Source organism: Pseudorca crassidens, chromosome 5, assembly GCF_039906515.1.
Source record: "Pseudorca crassidens isolate mPseCra1 chromosome 5, mPseCra1.hap1, whole genome shotgun sequence".
Lineage (NCBI taxonomy): Eukaryota > Metazoa > Chordata > Mammalia > Artiodactyla > Delphinidae > Pseudorca > Pseudorca crassidens.
The window spans coordinates 117,436,941-117,453,696 of NC_090300.1; the positions used below are offsets into that span (position 1 = coordinate 117,436,941).

Here is a 16,756-nt window from a genome sequence, read left to right on the forward strand (position 1 = left end):
CAACCTGTAAACATAAAACAATTACATAAATATGGAAGAAATACGATATTAGGATGAACTGTGGTTTAACAACCTTTTTAGGTGGTGTCTACTTGGATACATTATATATGTTATCAAATTAATATTAAATCTTTTCAAAAGTTAGTTCCATATTTTAGAATTTCATACTATTCAAATCAAGAAACATTTGAGAATATACACTTTGATTAGTAGACATGTTACGGAAGAAAAGGAGAGATTTTCTTTTAAAGGATCTGTGTTTGAGATTATTTATGGATACCATTGTTTTTTTCTGCAAGATGCTGCCAGTCATTTGAATTCAATTTTTATTTCTTAAATATACATATGAATTTAAAAAATTGGATAGTTTAACCAGAAGTTCATATCATTTTATAATGTGACACATACTATTTTTTCCCCAAAAGGAAATGTTCAAGGCAAGTAAGAAAAAAAGTTGCTTTTATAGAAGAGAGAAAAAAATCTTAAATTCATAACTTTATGCAAGGTTGCCTGTCACCATAAGCAATGCTAGAGTTCTGTGTTTCACAGCTGCAAAAATAATTACATGAGCATTATCTAAGCAGCAATCTTTAATGGATTACATTTTGTTAGCTTTTCATTATATACTGTAAAAACCCAAATAACATAGTAAATGGAAAAGAAAAAAAAAAACCTTGATTTATCTGACTTAGACCTTTGATATTTTTGAAAGACATTTTATTCTTCATTGGTTTATTTGAGATATCTCAATTTGTAAATAAGATATAGTGTTACCAAGTTGGTTTTAAGCTCACCAAACAGACCAGTGGTGCAAATTATTTATTTTAATTTGAAAAGTATTTCACTTCTGCATGTTTCGAGGCTGTTAAAACTTTTCAGAGGTGTTATCTTAGATTAATAATGTGATCTAGCAAAAGCACATACTGTTTGTTAAGGTCAGTTCATTTGCTTTTTCTATAAACCTTACATTTTATTTGTGGTGTATTCTTAATACCTAATAGTAGTGTAAATTCATAAATAGTGGAAGTCTTCGTACTCTGTTCTTTTATAATGTGCTAACAGTAGCTGCAGTTTTCAGTTCAGCAAGGCTTATCTTTGTGTCTGTGTATTTTATTAGTAAATAGTGTGTCTATGGAGTTAGACTTACAACATTGTGGTGTGATCATATCTCCTTTGCTTTTTCCTTTTACTGTTCTTTCCAAAAATGAGGACAGACATCTCCTGTTTGAAGCGGTATTTTCCAAGTGTTAATACTGTCATATTGTGCCCAAGTTGTTGTAATATGTAGATTAAAAAGTGGTTTTGTTGAGTGGATATTAAGGCTTACTCAGATGTATGCACACACTTAGCTGGCATAGAGGAAGGAAAAGTGGAGAATTGTAAGAGAAAAGTATAGTATTTTGTAAGTCTCTAAGCTTATTTGGGGTTTTGAAACCAAAATTTAAGGGTGACTTTTGAAATCGTAAGTTTTTTTTTCATTGTAGTACTTCATCCATGACAGTATTTTTAAATGCCATTGAAATGGAAAGACATTCATTCCAGTACAAAATTGTAGTATCAAATATTTAATTCAATAGATTTTTAAAGATAAATATTTATCACTTCGAATCTGTGCACTTAACATACCAATGAGCATATTAAGTATCAAATTAGATTACTAAAATTGTTCACCTTTTATTACACACTGGGGGAAAATGGGGTGGGAGAAAGGTAACTAACATTTTTAGATTTTGTATTGAAGTGTGTATTTCCATTCCTGCTTTGTAAATATGGAAACAGGTATTAAGTAATGTGTTCGAGATTACCTACCTCGTAAACAACAGAGCTGTGATTTAAGGCTAATTGATGCCAAATAATTCATGATTTCTTGGTGTTAACAAAATACTGAAGACAATTATACTGTATTAACTATTTTCGAAATACATGTTTGATTTATTTTCTACATTTTATTCCAATAATCGCAAAGTGAATAATACTGGTTCACAGTATGTTAGTATTATATTAGTATCCAGTTAGGATTATAGTAATGAATTGTTTCCTCCTCTAAAAAATTATGTTTAATAATATAAATGGGGTTAATAATATCTCTTATTCTGAGCAGGTTTGAGATTTAAATGAAGTAATGTGTACTCCTCACCAAATCCACAAAAAATAAAAAGTACAGAACATACAAAGTGACATGGTTGGTAGCAATGCTGTCATCATCACTGGTGCCTTTTAACACTGCCCCTCACTCAGTGATAATGGAAAAACAGACAGTGTTTTGAATTTAGTCACTTTGCAAGTATGTCTAAAGTTTTTGTAATGGACATATTTAAATTATAGTGACTATATACTGTTATACACTAGTTTGAAATATCTTTAAAATACCTCAGTCAAATGCATGCTTGGAAGTATATATATATATATATATATATATATATATATATATATATATTTTTTTTTTTTTTTTTTTTGTGGTACACGGGCCTCTCACTGCTGTAACCTCTCCTGTTGCGGAGCATAGGCTCCGGACGCGCAGGCCCAGCGGCCATGGCTCACGGGCCCAGCCGCTCCGCGGCATGTGGGATCTGTCTGGACCGGGGCACGAACACGCGTCCCCTGCATCGGCAGGCGGACTCTCAACCACTGCGCCACCAGGGAAGCCCTATTTTTACTTTTAATATTTTTGCTTGTATGCATGTGTAATCCATTTAATAACAGAAAGCATCATCCCAACGTGTCATGTAAGTAAAAGGAGGGTTTGGTTATATTCATTAGCACATGGATGAGGAACTGTAGGCAGTAGACAGAGAAGTGCAAGTTAGAGATAAGCCAAATGCTAACTGTGAGGGCACTAGGCAGCAAAAAATACTTGCCCACTGGCCTGTGAAGAATATCAAATTATCCCTGTCGTGTGCTTAAGGCCAGATATCATTATTAAATTGCATATGTCTGTAAGTAGATATAGATTTTCCAAGATGTACTGAGATAGCTGTTAGTAGTCGTTTACTATAATAAATGTCTCCTTCGCTGAAGTTCAGAGATAAGGACTGTATATTTCACCGTTGAGTGTAATGATTTAATCTTGTACCTGCAGTACTACGGGATGACTTCAGACAAAACCCTTCCGATGTCATGGTGGCTGTGGGAGAGCCTGCAGTGATGGAATGCCAGCCTCCACGAGGCCATCCGGAGCCCACCATTTCGTGGAGAAAAGATGGCTCTCCGCTGGATGATAAAGATGAAAGAATAACTGTAAGTATTTAAGCCAGCGGTGGGGGACATTTAAAATCCAACTGTGTATATCTTCACGAAAGAAAAAGAGAAAAAAGTAGGTGCTTTCAAATACAGGATTGCATTAACTCCCATTTTCAATTCTTCTTTTAAAATAAATATATTTCAGTTCTCCTTGTGTTGACATAAAAATAAGTGAGGAAAATGCATGTTGTTTAGTTTGCTATTCAGTAAAAGAAGACTTTAATTTCTATGTCAATGTCTTAGAGTTAACACTTTTGTGTATGACATAATTATTTGCATCACTCAGGGCGTATCACATTTCTAGATGGTATAGTAAAAAAATTATAAATAGAATTCAGAAATACAGTATATTTCCAGAAGGAAATCCCTTCAGAATTTTTATCTCTTTCTCCTTTTTAAATTGATTTTCTGTTCTGTAGAGTTTGATATCATTTCTGAAAAATCAAATCTCATTCTGAATGATGGTTAATGATGGATTGATCTCATTCCAGAATAAAATAGTGTGACTAGATTACTGGATTTCAAATTTCTGCTGTGATGTGAGTAGAGAAGTATGCTGTCTGTAGTAAGTAATGATGCGTTTTCTTCTGACAGCAGCGATTCTATGAGGCTTCTTTGCTTTTTCTATCTTGTAAGGTGTTAACTAAAGTACCTAAGTAAACCAGCTCTCATTGATTCTATGATTGTACAACATTCCCCTTTTCTGTTTTCTTTGTTCTGCACATACTGTCTATCTATTGTGAATTTATGAGCCAAGATTTAATGTTTCCCAGGAGAATGTGTGTGTAAGGCAAAGGTCACTGCTAAAGTTGTAGAAGAACAAAATTATAACACAGACCACATAATCCTAATAAATGCTTGCACTGTTTCTGAATAACCAGCTAGCAGATTAGCATGAAAATTAAATAGTGAGGAAAAAAAAGAAAGAGAGAAGTTTGTGGTGGACAGGGATTTAGAGACCTTGAAAGAAAATCAAGCATTTTTCCGGCATTGATCCGAATTAGAATGAGTCTGTCAAATGATTAAGTCTAGGAATTGGAGTGAGAAGGACCTAGCTGTACTTTTAGGAGATGCTGACGAGCCACATAGCAAAGTGAACTCTATTTGGAAATATTGACTCGGGGAAATAGAGTTAAGGGAACAGAGGAGTAGAGATTCTGGGACCAAATGCTTCTCCTGTTAGTGATAACAGATTCCTTTTAGACTTATGCACAATTAAGATAATGTTTTCCCCTTTAAAAACTATTTTAAGTCGTTTGATGACCATTATCTGTAATTTACATTTTCCTACCCTAATAATTCAAACTCATTGAAACCATTATTATCCATCTCCTCCCTCATGTCTTTCCCGATTACCTATTTGTGTTTAATACAAATTAATGATAAAATTCTCAGCATTGGAGATGCAGCATTAAACAAAAATCAGTGAATGCCCTTCTGGAGTTTATATTCTGTGGTTACTTATACAGATAAAACCAAAATAGATAGTATAACATATAGTATATTAGACTATAATAAGTCCTATAAAAAGTAATGAAGTGATAGATTAATAAAGATTGGGGTAGAATTCCAATTTTAAATAGAAATGACCAGAAATGCTCCACATAAAGATGTGAAAAAATTAAGGGAAGGAACTAGATAGGTATCTGGATAAAGAGTGTTCACACAAAATAGTAAGTTCAAAGACCCTAAGGCAGGGTGTACCTCTACCATTCAAAAAATATAAACAGGCAGAATGGTCAGTGTGGATGGAGCAGAGTAGCAGAGTGAGCAAGGGGAGATTTGTTGGAGATAGCATCGGGGGTGACAGCTAGCCAGACGGTATTCAGCCACAAGAAAGAACAAAATAATCACATCTGGAGCAACATGGATGGACCTAGAGACTGTCATACTCAGTGAAGTGAGTCAGACAGAGAAGGACAAATATCGTATGATACCGCTTACATGTGGAATCTAAAAGAATGGTACAAGTGAACTTATTTACAAAACAGAAATAGAGTCACAGATGTAGAAAACAATCTTATGGTTACCGGGGGGAAAGGTGGAGAGGGAGAAATTGGGAGATTGGGATTGACATATGCACACTACTATATATGAAATAGATAACTTATAAGGACCTACTGTATAGCACAGGGAACACTACTCAATACTCTAATGACCTATATGGGAAAAGAGTCTAAAAAAGAGTGGATATGTGTAAATGTATAACTGATTCACTGTGCTGTACAAAAGAAACTAACACAACATTGTAAATCAACTATACTCCAATAAAATTTTTTTTAAAACCCCCAAAACTAGCCAGACTGTCTAGGACCTAGTAGACATTGTAAATAGTTTGGCTTTTCCTCGAAGCAAGGTGTAAAGCATCAGAGTTTTCTCAGCAGAATCCTCCATGCTCTGCAGTACACAGTGAAGGGCGATAATAGCTGACGTGGAGAGCACAGTGGGAGTTTTTGCAGTAATCCAGGCAAAGGGGAAACGGTGGTTTGGACCACTCTCTTAGGAGGTAGTTTGAAGAGGAGAGGTTATATTCTGGATCTGCTGTGAAGAAATTGCAGACAGAATTTGCTAAGAGATTGGATGTGGCTTGTGAGAAAAAGAGAAGGATTATCTTAATCCATTGGTCTGAGCAACTGAAAAGGTCGAGATGCCATTAAATGTAAAAAGGGAAGATTTGGGATAGGAAGTATCAGGAACTCAGTTTTAGACACTGTAATTTTGAAATTCTTATTAGATATCCAAGTATAAGTGTCAAGTAGGCAGTTGGAGACATGAGTCAGAAATTCAGAGTTGAGGTTGAGGCTGGAGAAAAATTTGAGTTGTGGTAGACATAACAAGTACTCATTACCATACAGTCCTCCCTTCCTTCTGGGCAGATGAAACACTTCCCAGCTTCCTTGCCATGGGGCAATTTCACTGGTTCAACTTCATGAGCCATGAGTGAAAATTAAAGACGTTAAATACTAGTGGGTGAGCTTCCAGCGCTCTCTCTCTTTATCAGGTGGCAACCAAGGAGGACACATGTTCCAGGACACCCAAAGAGCCTGGGTCCCTGAGTTAGGTGTAGTAGACTTTCCACCCCATACCTCTGTCTTCCCATGGTGGACATGTAGAATGAATGAGAAATTTTCGTTGTATTAAATCATAGAGAATTTCCTAGCACAGACTAATGTAGCCTATCTTAATGAATATGGGAGTCATCAGCATGTACATATTATTTAAAAACAGGAGACTGAAATCACCAAGGGAGTGATTATACATAGAAAGGAAGAGAGATCCAGTCTTTAGCTCTGTGCGGGGGGGTGGGGGGGGGGGGGGTGGGGGGGGGTGGGGAGGCAAAAGAGCAGTGGAGACTGAAAGGGAGCAGTCAGAAAGAAAGGAGGCTAACTAGAAGGGCAGCCACCTGGAGATAGTGCTTTAAGGACGTGGCAATGACTGAATCAATTGCAGCCAGTAGATCAAGTAATGTAAGGATTGAGAATTGACCACTGGAATTGACAACTTGGTCAGTCATTAATGACCTTGACAAGAGCAGTTTCAGGGAGTGGGGTTAAAACTCACTGAACTGGTACAAGAGAAATTGGAAAGATTGAAATCAGACACGTTAGAATTGTATAGACAATGAAACGATGCCAAGATGTTAATGTATAAATAATTTTAAAATCATTTAAATGCTGTCAAAATGATGATCCATGATAGTGTTCCGTATGCCAGGAAGTTGTAATGTCTGAAACTTTTACTGTTTCTAAGACCATCTGTGTGTTTTGTGTAAATTATGACTGTTAAACTGATAAAACACTGGAGGTAAAACACATCTATACATGCAGGGAAATGAATAGATTAAAAATTAGCAGTTTGGATACAAAATTACTGCTCTTATTTAAATCATAATTGTTTTTGTTGGATTTCTTCCTTTAGGCAAAACTAAAATTGAGTAATTAAAACAAAAACTTAAAACAGAAACAGAATGCCTGATGTTATTTCTAATTTTTTTTTCAAAAATTCAAAGTAAATTCTTAAGAGAAGTTGGTTATTAGATATTTTATGTGATTCTTCTTTCCTGAGCTTTGTTTTTGAATGACTGTTTTCATTTCTATTGTTAAAGTACTTTGCCAAATGTGTTGAGTACAGACAAACAAGAGATTAAAGCACATAATATCTTTATGAAAGACAAGTGAAGATTGCATGGTTATTGCTACAGTTTTGGCTATAGGAATTTCTAGAGTTCTTTGATGTGGTGGCTTTCTTTGTTGAAAATGTAAAGTACAACTCTCCCAGCTGTGAGAACAAAGCCACACCCTACAAAAAAGGAAAATATGTAATTGAATTGTAGCTGCACCTGTATTTTTTTAATGTTCTTAAGTCACTTCTTTTTACACTGACCTGTATTCTAAGCCAAATTTTAGATTTATGATGATTATAATGCAGGAAAATATAAAAAGCATTTTCTTATTTTCCTGCCTGAGAGGAGAATCTTTTAGAACTTTTTTGGCATGTATTTCTTAGAATAATTTGAAGGAGGCCTTAGATGATGCTTGTCTCTAGTGTTCGTTCTTTTTTTTCTAAACCTTAGTGTATTTAGCATGAGAATATAAGTAGTTTAACTGGCAGGCTGGATTAAATAGTTTTACTTCATATGTCTGAGACATAGTCATAACCATTATTATTAATAAATGAATTTTTCTCATAGAGATGAATCAGAGGACCAAAGACTTCTTTTTGATGTAGAATAACATTTTGATGTACTTTATAAAAAATGATATATAGAGTTTATTTCATTACATTTTGGAAATATTGTACTTAAAGTCAAGATTATTTTGTATGAGTGAAAAACTGAGAATGTTAAGGTTGGAGAAAACAACTAATACCAAATATTGAGAAAAAAATTTGTGTTCAGTTAAAAAACTAAAATTGCCCTTGAATTAAAGAAAAAGATAAATACAGTTGAAAGTACATATCGCAAATAATTTCCTAGATTACAGAAGATCTGAAGTATGTATAAAGATTGTCAATTACAGAATTATGTTGAATAAAAGCTGACAACTAGACCCAAAAATGCCCAAGAAAAATTTTAGCATGATTTTGGGTTTTTGAATGGAGTCAATCATCATTGATAAAGAGAGAAGAGAAATTTACTAATGTCAAAACATTGTGAAATGGTATTAAGCTTATTAAAAAATTTGCCATTTATTTTATATTTGTAGACCTGGGTAGTTTTAATATTGTTACCTTGGCGAAAAGTTAAGTGTGTTAAAAATCAGGCTAGTTTTGGGGGGGTCACACAATTGCAGAATGTCTGAGGCGTCAGTTTCCCATATCTTTTTTTTTTTTTTTTTTTTTTTTTTGCGGTACGCGGGCCTCTCACTGCCGCGGCCCCTCCTGCTGCGGAGCACAGGCTCCAGACGCGCAGGTCCAGCGGCCATGGCTCACGGGCCCAGCCTCTCCGCGGCACGCAGGATCCTCCCGGACCGGGGCACGAACCCACGTCCCCTGCATTGGCAGGCGGACTCTCAACCACCGCTCCACCAGGGAAGCCCCCCGCCATATCTTTTGTATTGGCTCTCTACAAAAAGAAAATGCTCCTGGTGGTAGCTACAGGAATTGCAGGCATAAAGACAGAAGGAAATAGCCCATCTCTCACGGAAGATTTAAATAAAACTTACTTAATTCATTTATAAGCATAAAAACAAATGTATTCATAAGTTAAATGTATTAAGGTATCCAATAGTACCTAGGTGGTACTAATGAGACAAGATCAACTATATGGTTTACTTCAACATATGATAAATTGGTATAGCAAATTGATACCATTATTTTAACAAAACAAAATGACAGTTATATGTATTTGTATATGAGATCTGATGATTTATGACGGGGAATTAAATCTTTGGACTTGGATTGATAAATTAATATTTATAGGAATAATAGTAAATCCTCAGTACATGGGACATAGTAAATATGCAATAAATATTTATGTTACAGCTCTTCTGGAATGTTACAGCTCTTGTGCTTAAGTCTATCATGAAAACAAACTGAAAAAACACCACTCTATTTTTTTCAATCAGAAGTTTTTCAAACAAATGTGTGGAGTTTTAGAAATGGTTGTTGTAGGGACACCAACAGTTTACTACTCTACCATAGTAATAACAATAGCTATTGTGTATTGAGCACCTGTCATGTACCAGAAACGTAATATTATCTCATTTAATCCCCTTTAAAACTCAATGAATAAGCTATTTTCTTTCCATTATGGCACACTTATACCTGTCAATTCAGTCTTATGGATAAGAAGAGGAGGAAGAGGATATTGATATTAAACCCTTAATGTAGCACTTACTATGTGCCAGGTCCAATTCTAAGCACTTTATATATATTGACCCATTTTATCCTGACCCTGTCACACAGATACTAAAATTTCACTAGTGCAGTGGTTAACTCCAGTTGACTGCGGGGACACCTGCCTTTTGTTTTACTGACAACATTTTCTATAGGTCCTATAGATTTTGCTGCATATATTAAAGACTCTGATTTGCTATCAATGCAAATTTCAACTCAGAATGGCCATAACTCTTAGTTTCCGTTGTGAAATATTGCCTTTGAGTTTGTAAGGGTCTGGAGAGATTAGTTCACACAGTGGAGGTTATAGTGGTTTTGAAACTAAGCTTGGTACATTTGAGAATTAGTCCATATTATGTCCAGTAATAAAAACTGTAACATAACAAAGATCTATAAAATTTGAAGTTTGGTAGTTTCACAAACTATGGCATAGAAATGGTCAAGTTCGACCAAAGGTTATAGTTCAGATAAACTAAAATTATTTATTCTGGACACTAGAGGTCTTACCTCAAAAGATTTTAGGAGATTATCTAAAGAGGATGATAAATGACTGTTTGCCATTTGGCATTTAGGGAAAGAAGGACTTATATTAAAAGGGAATGAGTCAGAGAATGACTTAACTGACTGTACTTTACAGTTAATTGTCCAACTTGTGGATTAGCTAGGTTCTAATACCATCAGCTGTACACACGTCAAAAGTTATTGCTGAAAAATTAAGCAATTATGAGACATTACATAAATAAATGGATAATTAAGTCAAAGAAAATATTGATGTAGTAGCTTCACAATTTCATATAAATACAATAAAATATTGTAAAAACTAATATAGTAACAGTACAATGTAAATGGTAAGATCTGCCTGGACTCAATTCTGAAATTCCAGAGTAAGTTTCTTCAAAGTAACCTTTCACCGTCATTTATCCTGAATTATTTCATTTTAGTATTTAAAAGAAGAGCTTAAAAGACATTCTTTTCATGTTCGAAACTCAGCTTTTTAAAAAAAATTTATTTATTTTTATTTTGGGCTGTGTTGGGTCTTCATTGCTGTGTGCGGGCTTTCTCTAGTTGCGGTGAGCGGGGGCTACTCTTCGTTGCGGTGCGTGGGCTTCTCATTGCGGTGGCTTCTCTTGTTGTGGAGCACGGGCTCTAGGTGCACAGGCTTCAGTAGTTGTGGCGTGCGGGCTCTAGAGTGTAGGCTCAGTAGTTGTGGCGCACGGGCTTAGTTGCTCCACAGTATGTGGGATTTTCCTGGACCAGGGCTTGAACCCATGTCCCCTGCATTGGCAGGTGGATCCTTAACCACTGCACCACAGGGAAGCCCTAAATTCTTAGCTTCTAAGCTAAAATTTAGAGATGAACAATGCATGCTTTTCCCATCTTTTTTGTATGTGGCTTTGTGACATAAACATTTTTGAATGACTTGTATTATTCTTTGAGATAAGCTGTGTCTTGAATTTTTAATTTTTTTCCTACCTGTCTTCAAAGCAGCATGCTACAAAATGTTTTATATGTCTCATAGATTTTCTTGTTACTTAATAGAAAAAATAATTTAGATTATAAAGAAATACTTTCATTATAAGCTATTTATTTCTATCAAATCCATAGTCCAGAAACCATTTTATTGTCAATTCCATCTACTTATCAAATAACCATATTGAGACTTTATTCATTCTTCTTTGAAAATGTGGAAAAGATTTCACAGCATCTATGTGTTTTAACATGATGAGCAAAGGTTAATTTAGTAGCCTTTTCTTAAGGTTTTTACTTAGATGGGATGACCAGCCATCCTGGTTTGCAGGGAACTGTCCTGGTGTTAGCACTGAAAACCCCTAGTCCCAGAAAAATAACCCTCGGTTCTGGGAAAACTGAGACAGTTGGTCACCCTAAGCCTAGATGGTTTAAATGAATTGATTTATATATGAATGAGAAATTTCATTCATACAAGGTAAATAAAATGTAGTTTAAATAGAAGAGTTGTATCTATGTCATTTCTTTCATAAGCAAGTTAAAGACTTGAAAATCATTAGTGAAGTTAGGAGAAAAATTCAGTTATACATAAAAAATGATTTAACACCTCCCATTCCTCATGCTAAGGGGGTACAACTGTTAGAATGCAATATGTCATCAGTTCTTTTTCAAGTCCTTTTCTGCTTCCTGTGTGTCTTTGTAGGCTTCTTTGATTTCCCTTGTTGGTGTGATATTTTGGTAAAAAGCAGCTGACTCACATCCCATCCAAATCCCCAGTGTCCTCCAGATCCTTCATAAATTTGGCATTCAGCCCTCTCCTTGCCAATTACTTCCTTTCCCCCCAATTCCCACATGTCTCCTTCCTAAGCCATCTGCTTCTCCTCCCTTCCTTCGATTAGTGCTTTCCTCTGGTCTTCCAACTTCTTTCATTGTTCAATGTCCATTGCTTCCTTTTCCCCTCTGCTCCCCTACAGGAAATCAACATGCTTAATGCAGCTGATGTCATAGAGCCCCTTTTCCCTGAGAAGTTAAATTTGTGTTCCTGAAAAATAAATATGTAGTTCTGTTGTGTGAAGGTCAAAGGAAACTGGTGTATTGAACCAGAATTTTTTTCTGCCCATCTTACATAAAGAGTCATGCATATTATATATCATCTTTTTTAAAGAATAAAAATTTTATTCATGATGTTTTAAAGAATAAAAATTCTTTTTTAAAGAATAAAAATTTTATTCATGATTTAAATATAAGTTAATATGAATCTATAATATGAATCATGAGACTGAAGAAATGAGTTAAAAAGTAAATTTATATCCTATCATACTTAATTTTCAAATTTAGTCATTGAAATACAGTATTAGTAAAATTAAAAAGTTTCATATATTGTAAGACAATGTTTTAAAACCTATATGCATGATTTTATGGACGTTTGATCTCTATAAATTTCATCATATCCATCTGTGAAATTAATTGTCTAATAATACCTATATTGGTTTACAGTGTCCTTGTGGGAATCCAGTGAGGAAATACATGTTATATGTCGTTTTAAATGGTGACACACTCTGTACGTATTAGTAATCAGTATTCTGGTGATTATTGTTGTACCTGCCTGAACTCTGGGTAAATTTAGCAATCAATAACTTGACGGAAAAGGAAAATCAGGAACTGTTTATGCCACAGCAATTTCAACTTTTCTGAATTAACAAGAAGACCATATATGTATATGAAAACAGACCCAGCATTTGTCTCATCTAAATTTCTATTTATACTGATTTACAACTGTGAGAAAATCAGTTTCTACAGAATCACCATGAGTATTTAGTGCAGGTGAATATTATGAGTAAGTAAAGTTTTCAGACTAATATTGATATTAAGAAACTAATTTAAAATCCTGTGTTCACCCCTACTGTGAAATGCAATAATCAACTGGGGGTTCCACAAGAGAATTAAGCCCTAATGCCCTAAGGCATCCACTCTGTGTAATAAATTGACTTTTCTTCCTTGCACCTAGAACAGTCCTAGTTGTGTACAATTCTCAGGGGAATTGAGAAATGCTGTGATTCAGATGAGGTTCACTGGTTGAAAAAGGCTGGTTTATCTTCCTAAGGAACATCCTGAACCTTTGTGGAAACTTGTAATTCTATTTAAATAATTAAACATACACTCATCCTGTTTGGATGCTGAAACTAGAAAAGAGAAAGCCAAGCATCTCAGGCCTACCTGTGAAGCCCAAGTACTCTTTTGGAAGGATTTTAATAAACTAAGGCCTTCTCAGTTCTAGCACACAAATTAGTTTAGATGACAATATAGTTATAAATATAATTCCAGAGAGTATTTATTTGATTATTGCTCTCTAGATTTTAATTATTTGTGTGTTAGACGTGCATTTAAAAGCTTGGATACTAAGAGTTTGCAGTACCGAATTATGAAAGTCTTTGCGTATCCAGTTCCCTCTGCCTGGAATGTTTTGACACCTACACCATCTTTGTCTAGCTCACTCATTTTCAAGTTCCAACTTAAAGGCAAGTTCTTCAGAGGAGCCTTCTGCAAAACCCTACTCTGCACTTCCACACTAGATTTGACTTCCTATTATCTGTTCCTTTTCCTTTTGCTAAATATTTCTCTTTTAATCTATTGCAAATCATTACTTATATATTACTCATTGAATATACATGACACATAAAGGCCAGCCGTATTCCCTCTGTCTTGTGGTTGGAGCTCAATACATATTTCTTGAGCAAATATTAAATGAATGAAATATAAATCATAATAATGTCTTCTAGTATACTCAGAACTGAAAAGTTGCTAATATGAACATACTTGATTCTATTTCCATATGCACTTATATATTTACTTTCTTATTCCCTTATAAATTGGAAAGGATGTATCATCCATACCATTTAGTTTTTTCTAAAGCACGTTTTTTTCACTGCCTTATCAGCAAGAGAAGGAATAGATATTATACAGGTTAATTATGTGAGTAAATATATTTCTGTAAGTGTGACTTACAGATACTTACAGAATCTTAGAGATGGAGCTGAGGAGAGATGGTAAATAGGCAAGTCCCTTCATTTTTAAGAAAGAAAGGGAAGCCAGGGGAGTAGATTTGCCCTGAGTCACTTAATGGATCTGTATCGTGAGTCAGGAATAAGAGCCAGACCTCTCAATGCCTGTTCTGATTTTCCCATGACGAACTAGACCTGATCACCCCTTCTCAAACAACACTTAAATTTAAGATGTTTCCTAACAAAAAATCCACAGGTAAAGTGTTTTACTGGACTCATTTCATACAATTTTGCTACTTGTTTTGGTCCTAAATTCAGTATTTCTTATCTTAGTACTAGTTATAGAAAGTATTATTTTGGGCTTCCCTGGTGGCACAGTGGTTAAGAATCCTCCTGCCAGTGCAGGGGACATGGGTTTGAGCCCTGGTCCGGGAAGATCCCACATGCCACGGAGCAACTAATCCTGTGCTCCACAACTGCTGAGCCTGCGCTCCAGAGCCCGTGTGCTGCAACTAGTGAGCGCACGTGCCTAGAGCCCGTGCTCTGCAATAAGAGAAGCCACTGCAATGAGAAGCCCAGGCACCGCAATGAAGAGTAGCCCCTGCTTGCCACAAGTAGAGAACAGCCTGCGCTCAGCAACGAAGACCCAATGCAGCCAAGAATAAATAAATGAATAAATAAAGAAAAATAAATAAAGAAAAGAAGAAAGTATTATTTTCTATATTTTCCCTTATTATTTTCAATTATTTATCCACTGGGTACAGACATGGCCTTGTGTCACGCTGATTAATAATTCTGTATGCATTTTTGCTTTATCAATTATGTTTTTAAGAACATATCTAAATTCATCTTAAGTGATTGATTATCTGAGATTGCCTCAGGATTTCATCCAATAAATAAAAATAAATTACAGCAATTTAAATACTAAGTTAAGGTTAACTTATGGCCATCTTGGGAAAGTCTGAAGCTCCTTTTTTGAAACTGCATTAATAACTAGACCCTGGTCACATCCTTTAATTGTTGAACATACTAAGCTAATAATATCTTCCCTATTTATTAGGCTCATAATGAGAATCAAACCAGAGCAGTGAGAGTGTTTTGAAGACTCACAATAACTGCCTTACTGTAAGGTGTTATTTTAAGTAGTGCTGTCATGATTTTCAGTTAATGTTCATTCTGCATTGATATTAATAACTTGGAGAGGTAAGAGACCAGAGATTTTTAAGTTCAGAATGAAAAAGAACCCTTTTGTATTATTTAGTGGACAAAACAAAGCAAGCAAACAAAAAACGCTGATAACAATGGTATATCCTGTTTCAATCAGTTTTTTTTAAGTGTACAAATATATGAGTCTCCTTCTGGATGCCATATACTTTTAGGGGCCTCTGTAATTTATAGTCTGCGTGCCCATTTTTGTCTGGGTCCCTTGAGACACCTAGTTGTAATTCCTAATAAAATCCTTGTAAGTCCATATAAAATGACTCAAGTACCGCAGAGAGGGTGCAGGTACGGTTGGATGCAGAGATAAAGTAGCAGAGGCTAAAGAGTGCCAGATAAAATATTGTCTAGTTTAACAAATAATCTTTGGTGACTTCAGGAAACAATATACTATAATTCAACTTTGAATTTTCCTCTGAGAAGTGTAATGAACTTCCATATGAGTAAAAGTCCTAACATATGTGAAAAATCAGAATACTCTTGAACAGTTTGGTATTGTACAATGTAGATTTTTTTTATCCAGCTTTGTATTAACGTTGACTGTCAGTACTCTTTTAAATCTCTCAAGATGATTCTGGCCTTCTGAATTTTTTTTCCAAATATGTTTCCTCCAAAACAGTTCTGAATATTTTCCCAAAATCTAGTCCCACCCAAATGTTAGTTTCAGGAGTGCCTGGCAGATCTGCCTAAGCCACCTTCGGTATGGAATTCTGCCAACTCCTGAAATTCACTGGGCCAAAACCTGCTGTGGATGTACACTGCTGTTCAGCGTCCATGATCCTTCAGTCAGAGGAGATCTTCCAGAAAGCAGAAAGTGTCTCAGAAATTAGAGTAAACAGCTAAGAAAGAGTTACAGCTCATAATTCAAAGTAATTATCAATACAGTATACTACCAGAAGTATTATAACTCTACAGAATGAACACACGTGGTCAGAGACAGAGCTCATAATAGGAATTGCTGATTAACTTAGATAGCTGACTTACAAATGTTGTTGTCCCATTTGTTTTTTCCTTATAATTCAGGCTCACTCAAGCAGCTGGGTTTCTTCACTTTCCAAGCACTTTGATATATTTGATCAGGCCATTACATTTTTCCAAATAGCCAAGGACTAGTGGAATTTTACTACTGTCTGGGAGCACTTTGTTTAATTATAGGTTAAAGTAGTTTGCGAAATTAAAGGTACAATCTTCTGTGGTTTCAAGGATGGTGTTCCAACCAGTTTATTTTATTTTCAATGTTCTATTAATCACGGATGAAATGTTTCTCTAAAGATACAGTTTTAAAATTTATTTAAAACCTTGCTTATAAATCTTGCCTATAATTTGGAGAAAAGTTATATCATATCAGAGTACTTTTTCATAAATTCTGTTTTTAAAAAGTTGACTTTTCTAAATGCTTGTGATTTTGGTGTTTGCTCATGATGGGCCAGACATAATTTTATTTTTCTGTTTACCACAGGAAGAATGAATTGTAATCTTTAAAAGCAAAGTAG

The 16,756-nt window shown here is 35.0% G+C and overlaps 1 protein-coding gene across 6 annotated transcripts in view; it reads left to right on the top strand.

Moving 5' to 3' along the window:
- ROBO1 (roundabout guidance receptor 1) overlaps nt 1-16,756 on the top strand; it is a 404,318-nt gene that overhangs the window by 253,925 nt on the left and 133,637 nt on the right. For all 6 annotated transcript variants that reach the window (XM_067739205.1, XM_067739201.1, XM_067739202.1 and 3 more), the window contains exon 3: nt 3,080-3,237. In XM_067739205.1, coding sequence (XP_067595306.1) covers nt 3,080-3,237 — 158 coding nt within the window. The remainder of the gene's footprint in view (nt 1-3,079; nt 3,238-16,756) is intronic.